The sequence below is a fragment of the Montipora capricornis genome, chromosome 8 (assembly GCF_036669925.1).
Source record: "Montipora capricornis isolate CH-2021 chromosome 8, ASM3666992v2, whole genome shotgun sequence".
Taxonomy (NCBI): Eukaryota; Metazoa; Cnidaria; class Anthozoa; order Scleractinia; family Acroporidae; genus Montipora; species Montipora capricornis.
This window is the reverse complement of record NC_090890.1, coordinates 12,866,460-12,873,959: the sequence shown is the minus strand read 5'-3', so window position 1 is coordinate 12,873,959 and position 7,500 is coordinate 12,866,460. Positions and strand designations below refer to the sequence as shown.

Below are 7,500 nucleotides of genomic sequence, written 5' to 3'. Positions count from 1 at the left end.
ACTCACCCCAGTGCATGCATTTATTACAAGCAGGCTAGATTATTGCAATAGTCTGCTTTATGACGTCCCAAAGGATTGCAACGCGCTCAAAATGCCGCTGTAAGGTTAGTTATGGACCTTAGGAAATATTCCCATATTACTCCTGCTTTGTATGATCTACATCGGCTCCCAATTCAAGCGCGCATTCGTTTTAAGATTCTGCTGCTAGCGTTTAAAGTTATCCACGGGCAAGCTCCCGCTTATCTGTCCAGTTTAGTGTCGGTAAAATCCAAATCTTATTATATTTTACGATGCAACTGTAGCACCCTTTTTGATCCCCATGAAGGCAAGATGCTGGTAACTCTTGGAGGGCGTTCATTTCAGGTGGCCGTACCACGATTGTGGAACGCCCTATCGCCAAGTCTACGAGATGTCACATCAGTTGAGACTTTCAAGAAAAATTTAAAGACATTTTTCTTCAGGAAAGCGTTCGCAGATAGGTTTACTTTAATACAATTTTAGGAATTATTATATTCTACTTGTACATATTATAATTATAATTACATACTTTTAATCACTTCTATATCAATTATTGTAATTAGATTTACTATTTTATTTTATTTTAAGACATGTGAAGCGCTTTTGATCTTTCACTATAAAAAGCACTATAGAAATATTAAATATTCACATTTCACAAAACAAAAAAGGCTTCAATCACGCTTCACATTAGTTAATAAAATCACGATTCACGATGCAAGCAAAAAGAAATTAACGTTTCACGAGAAATAAAAGGGTCCGATCACGGCTCACGAAAATACCATATACCCCCCTCTAAAGAGGCAAGCTCCCGGAAGGACGAAGTTTTGTACATAGTGGTACCCAGCAAAACAAGTGAAAGCCAACCACCTTCAAAGTGGTTTTTAGAACTAAATACTGTAGATTAGCGGGGCTTAGATTGGAAACGCTATTTCTTGTTCAACTAAAGCTCTAATTCTGCCTGACTTCATTCTTTTCACAGCGGTAAGATTGTCACATTAAGATGGGATATTGGGTCGTGTAAATTTTACGAAATGTCCAATGTCATTTTGAGGGGCGGCCGTGAGTATTGACCGCAGCTCGATATGACGTGATTGTGAATCTTTCATGCCTCGACATCGGGTTCGTATCGCAATGCCCGCATGGCCAAATGAAAGGGAACAACTCAGACAGCAATGACCAGAACCAGGTTGCTGACCCGCGGTTTTCGTTAAAACAATGGTTTGCTAGGGCTGCTCAGTCTCGCGGGCTCAGAAAACCTGGTTGTGGTCATTGTTATTTAAGGTTTTTCAAATGAAAGCGGTAAAAATTCCCCATATTCCCACGCGCTTTGCAGTTGTGCGTTTTGGTTGTCGGCCGTTTTCTTCGCTGTTTCGTAAGTGAAGTTGCGTTGATTTATTCCAAGTATCACTTGCAAATATGGCTAAAGCGTCTTATCAGATTATCAGAAAGCTGCGTAGTGGTGTGTTTTGTAGGAAACAGACACTGCGATTCCGCGCGTGGCAATTCGTGCCGGCAACGATGCCGAGTTGTGATTTGTCAACTCAGCTGCTTTTCACAGGAGATTCAAGAAAGCACCCAACAAGTCCCTAAATATTTCTGGCCAATCAGTAAAATAAAAATATATTATTGTACTAGACATGGAACGCACTTTACTAATCCATGATTACTAATAGTTTAAACTTATTCTATAGACATATTGGTCCGAGATGAAAAGGAGAATTCTGATTGGTTCTCTGAGCGGTCCGAATTTTGCAATAAGGACCGCTACGATGAACCGTTCACGAAGCAGCATGTATAGGTTGCTAAACTGTTCCCATTTTCTGTTTCCACTTTCTTGGACATAAAAAGAAAAATGAGACATTTTTTTTTCTTTAGTCATGTCGGAGTTCAAGTACGAATTTTACTTTCCAGAACCGTTAACAGAAGCAGGCGAAGAGGCAAGGCTCAAGGAATAGAAAACCCTGCGCAAGAGAGCCTATGTAATATGGTCTTAGCCAGTTAATCAGGGAACCAACACGTGTCACTTCAGTTTCTTATCGCCCTAATCGATTTATGTATAACAAGCTATCCAGAGAAGGTTACAAAATCGGGTGTCATTCACCATGGTATATTAATGAACATTCTCTTGTTTTCTTAATTTAACACGTAAGGCCCATTACGACCGTAACGGTCCTCGTACGATTGAGACACGGCAATTTAAGCACATCGGTAGAAACAAGTTCTTAAGTGATCTCAACCAAATGCCATGGGCCAATGTCGACTTGTACTCTGACCCATGGAATGGAAAGAAATGTTTCTCAGCTGCGTTGATAAACTGAAAAACACGCACCACTAAAGATGAAAAGAGTCCGTAAAAAGCGATGCCCGTGGATCACTGGTGATCTACTCTGTACAACCAGAAGAGATTTGCTTAAAAAGAGGGAAAACATTACATTACCTTACTCAAACAAGCCTTGATCCCTGAACTAAGTAACCTAGGCTGCTGGCTGAACGCCAACAAGCTTACTTTAATTGTTGCCAAAACTGAGTTAATGATAATTGGGTCAAGGCAGAGATTCTTTCCAAATGAAGACGTTGAAATAAGGATTGACGATCAAATCATCAAGAAGGTTGAACAAACCAAATCCTTGGATGTTACCATAGATGCTCAAGTTTCTTGGTGCAAACACGTTAAAGAAATATACAAGAGAAAGTACCCTAAGCTATAGGTGCCCTCAAACTCTCTGATTGTGCCATATTTCGATTATTGTAGCCCGGTTTGGGACTGTTTGAGAGGCTACTTGAGTGATAAGCTCCAAAAATTGCAGAATCGCGCAATTAAATTAATTATAAAATTGCATTTTGATACGAACTCGAACCACCTCCTAACCACCCTTAACTGGGAGAGGCTATCAATTCGACGAAAGAAACGGAAAGCCTTATAAATGATGTACAAGACGTAACTTTGATGTATATGCCCCGGACTAGACTTGCCACAAGTCGACCTCACGATAACCTCAGAAGAAAATGTTTCGGCGAGCGAATCGTGATTTTCCGTACGCGAAGTGAATGAGCGTATCTAGACGAAGGACTTTTCGAAAGTCTAGCCCCGGACTATCTTCAACGTCTTTTCGCTTAGTATTATTGTAATTACAACCTGAGCAATTCTGAGGGAAACCTGTCCTCGCCAAAACCGAGAACTAATTATTTAAAGCGAAGCTTCTCCTTTAACGGGGCCACATTATGGAATAACTTGCCCAATAGCTTAAAAATGTCGGGTCTGTTCATCAGTTTAAGCAACTGCCTCCATTGTCGTTTCTCAACGGAGGCAGAAAAGAGAGACCCTGAGAACGAGGTTGAAAATTTCCCTGCTTCACTGGCCTGCTATTCCCAGTCTCCTTACTAGCGCAGTTTTGTACCCCACCGGAAGTGAAAATTCGACTTTTGAAAGGCTAAAAGGTATCATAGAACAATAATGGTGATCTTTTGGTTGTTTCTATCTCAAAAACCATGATGTTTCGATTGAGTAAAAGAAATAAACAAAAACCTCTTTTGCAAGCACTGAATTCTATGTGACTGTGTGCATTTCTGTTAGTAAAATATAAATATTACAAAAAATACTATAAAACCTGGAAAACGATTTCTCCAGTGGATATATAGCGTTATCCACCCTTCGAACAACTGAGACCAGTCTCGACTTTTAACCGTTGAAAGTAGAGTCATAAGTAAAGAAGTTAAAGCTTTGCAGAGACAGAATAGACTCACCTTCCAGATGCCATGATATATTCATGCCTCACATTACATTGAATACTGCTGACACCCATTTCATGTCTGGGGAAAGAAAAATTAGTACCATTAAGGCTTTATCTAAGCACCATTTACTGAAATACACCACCACCACCTCCACCCTCATATGCTAGTTGGCAAATGAGATTTTTCGCTGTTGACCAAGCCAAACCGTAAGAAGCTTTTGTTTTGAGAAGTCTTTATAAGTGTTGATTGGTACTTCCATTGTCCACTCTTAATATCAAAAGCAGCAGCTACAAAACTCAGGTCACAGGTCATTGTTTTACCAATACAGAAAGAATCCTAATCATTTATTAAAGCTAACCTTAAGCCTAATTAGACCTAAACAAGAGTTTTTAAGCCTACTTATGTTAGCAATGGTAAATAGTTAGATCTGTGACCAGTGTTTTGCACCTGCCCTATCAAAAGCCATTATTTGAGTACATCTACCAACAACTTTTTTTGATTATTTGCAGTCTCCCAGATTAATAGAGCACTTGTGCTTGGAATTTTGAGCCATCACCATCACCACTAAATAATCATTATCATCACATCATCAATATTTCTAGTACCGGAATACCGGAGTTACATGTATGCCTCATGTGAAATGCACCATAATTTTGCATACAATAATTTATGTCAATCTCACGGTAGAAAAGTAACTAAGCAAATTAATATTTATGATAAAGTAAAAGGTGAGTGTTACGTGGGTTTTAGAATGTGGAAAGACCACTTTAACATGACAAACGAATCAACTCAAGTGGAAAGAAAGAAATAGAGCATGTAGTGCCCAATCTCGACTCCAGATCTCTGCTCTTTTGTGCATGACTGAGGAAGAGAAGAGCTCTGGGGATTCCCCTGGAACAAAGTGTCTTCTTTGGTTTTCGTGAAGAACAATGAAAAGTGTCTCTGATTGGTGCATTCATGTTAGCACAAGGAGTGACCAGGCGCCCTAAGGTTCAAATAACCAATTTTTGGCTAAAGAACCCTACTGTCCTTGTTCATAATAATAATTTATTCTCCTACATAGAGTTCCCCAGAGCCGTGGGTTGTACACAGACATACAATCCAAGACTCTGGTGACGAGAATGGCGTAGTGACCTTAAAGGGCTAGGTCACGCTATTTTAGGTAATTTTGTTTAATTATGAGCTCTAAACGTCAAATTGGCAGAGCAAGAGTCTTTCATTTGCAAAATCACGGTCACATAACAACTGAGGATGATTTTCCAGCTGTGTAAATAACATTTTGATATAAACTGATATAAATTTGAAAAAAGGTGGGCCGACGTTTTTCAAATTTACCGAAATCAATCCATTTCCATCCTCTCCAGTTTTGTCCATCCATGTCCCTCCTTGGCTTCCCTGTGTTTTGTTAGAGTTCTTCTGTAATTTTGATATTTTAGTTAATTCTACGACCATTCGATCACTGCTAAAATTGCGTGACCTAGCCCCTTTAATGATGTGGCTTTGACTTTTCCTTAGAGGTTATTTCATAGCAAGGATTTTAACCAATAATATTGAAAAACAATAAAAACGATTTTCAAATAATTTGAAAGATCATTGCAGTCAAGAATCTGAGTGTGACTTCTTTTATTTGATTTATACACAGCTACCTTTTACTTGTAAATATGGGCTTCTGGCAGTCTGTTCTGGTATCCCATCCTCGCAAAAAGCAGTCATCCCCACCTAAAATACCACAAGCATTACTTTTTTGATATTGCTAATTTATGCATTGAAAGCATGGTTTAGAAGATTCACTAGCATTTTCAAAACATACACATAATTATTTCCATGGTTTTGTCTCAATGAACAAACAGCAACCATATTTGATGGAATTACAAGAAAAGACAATAATATTGAGCAAACATGTTTTAAAGAGTTCAAACTGAAGAAGACACTTGTAACTGCATTACTGCTATGGGTAATTTTATATTCCATCTCAGATGTGTTTTCCTTGCTCTGATTTGCTGACTCAGTCTTGGTTATCAGCTCATATAGTTCTTTTTGATTGTAGCACTCATTTGTAAAATTAAAACAACTTCCAGTTGTTGTGTAAAATTGAAAGAGATCAGAACAAATTGATGAAATTCAAGATAAATATTTCCTTGAAAATGACGTACATGTACTATCCAGATTTTTGTCAAACTTGGCACAATATTATTGATATTCATGCACAGGACATTCAAAACAGAGCAAAAAAAAGATGGGGTCACCTTGCTTGTTTTCGTGCTGCATGCCCTTTATTGTAAGTGTTTTTTACAGAAGTTTGCGAGAAGCATTCGAAACTTAATCAAACGGATAAATTGTTGTGATATACCTAAAGCCACAGAATATTACTGAAAACTTGAATCTACTTGTTTGTCTGGGCTAAAATCTTTCAGTAAAGTGTTTTTAAATTGCTCAATCTTGCAAAGCAATGCAAGCAAATTGGCCTGCTTTATTATCATCTCACACTCTCAGTGTCTGGCTCCAAATGTAGTTTCACAGCATTTACATGATTGTATATAAATACTACAATTTCTACTATAATACTTTTTTTCTCCTGTAAATATGTTTTCAATGTACCTATTATGAGTACATAATTAACACCATTAAAAGGGCCGGGTCACCGTGATAATTTCGGAGAAAATAGCCAGTCCTTGACAAATTAAGCTGGGCGTCAATGAAAATCTGCCATATAATTAATTTGCACAAGCTAAATGCACACACCAATAAAGCAAGAAATTATGCACAGTAGGGTTGTGCAATGCAAAACCAGGGAATCACCTTCATAAAAAGTCAGGTTGGCTATTTACAGTATTATATCCAGTATGCACACATGGAATAATATATACTGGTAATCATTGTTGGAGTTGATATGTAACTGTATGCAACAAAGAAATTGGTAATAGGTTCTAAAAGAATAGAAAGCTACAAACTAACTACATAAATTAATGGCAAATTACAATGTTCCGTAACTAAAGTAAGGTAGTGCATGTACAGAACTACAAAATTAAAAAGCTCACCTGAATACACTACTGCTGAATTCCAAGCATCAAAAGCTGTGATCCAAGCCTCATACTGGTGTCCCTTCCATTGCAAAATTTGTTGAAGGTTATAAGCACCTTCATAAAATTGACATATGCTGATCTGGCCTGCTGAGTCACTGATTGTAGCCTGACTAAAGCTGACAAAAAGAATACATTATTAGTTTTTTTATCTATTCATAACTATTATTCAAAACGATCGATTAGCTACCTTTTGTGAATTACAATAGGCCATTAGGGTCTTTGTTTTTTCCAGACACCCAGGCTGGTATGTGGAAAACAAAGAACACTGCAAAAATGTAAAATGACAAATGGAGAGTAGCCAAACAGCCTCCCTGTTGTTTGCTGTGGCAGATGAGTCATTTCAGGTAAATTACCCAAACGTCTTCGTTTTCCACACATCCAGGCCGGTATGAAGAAAACAAGGACCAAAAACGAAGACACCCACAAAAAAATACAACGATGAACATAGATTAGCCAATTAACACAACATCCTTGTTGTTTGAAGTTGCCAACGAGTCATTTCAGGCTAATTATCGCAGCTCATACACACGACATGTCCTGAGCAGAGAGTAGTCGTGTACTGGCATATTTACCAGTACTTCAAATTAATATTTATTTAACTATAATTATGCAAACATTTGGGTGGATACAAAACAAAGACTGAAGTTCGAGAAAATCATCTTGAAAA

The 7,500-nt window shown here is 38.0% G+C and overlaps 1 protein-coding gene across 4 annotated transcripts in view; it reads right to left on the bottom strand.

Moving 5' to 3' along the window:
- The window catches only part of LOC138059099 (diphthine methyltransferase-like), a 37,274-nt gene that overhangs the window by 23,456 nt on the left and 6,318 nt on the right, over window positions 1-7,500 (bottom strand). For 2 of the 4 annotated variants that reach the window (XM_068904615.1, XM_068904613.1), the window contains exons 5-7: window positions 6,789-6,949; window positions 5,397-5,469; window positions 3,763-3,828 (exon numbers count right to left, since the gene is read on the bottom strand). In XM_068904615.1, coding sequence (XP_068760716.1) covers window positions 3,763-3,828; window positions 5,397-5,469; window positions 6,789-6,949 — 300 coding nt within the window. The remainder of the gene's footprint in view (window positions 1-3,762; window positions 3,829-5,396; window positions 5,470-6,788; window positions 6,950-7,500) is intronic. The other 2 variants (XM_068904616.1, XM_068904614.1) reach the window with 1 other exon arrangement.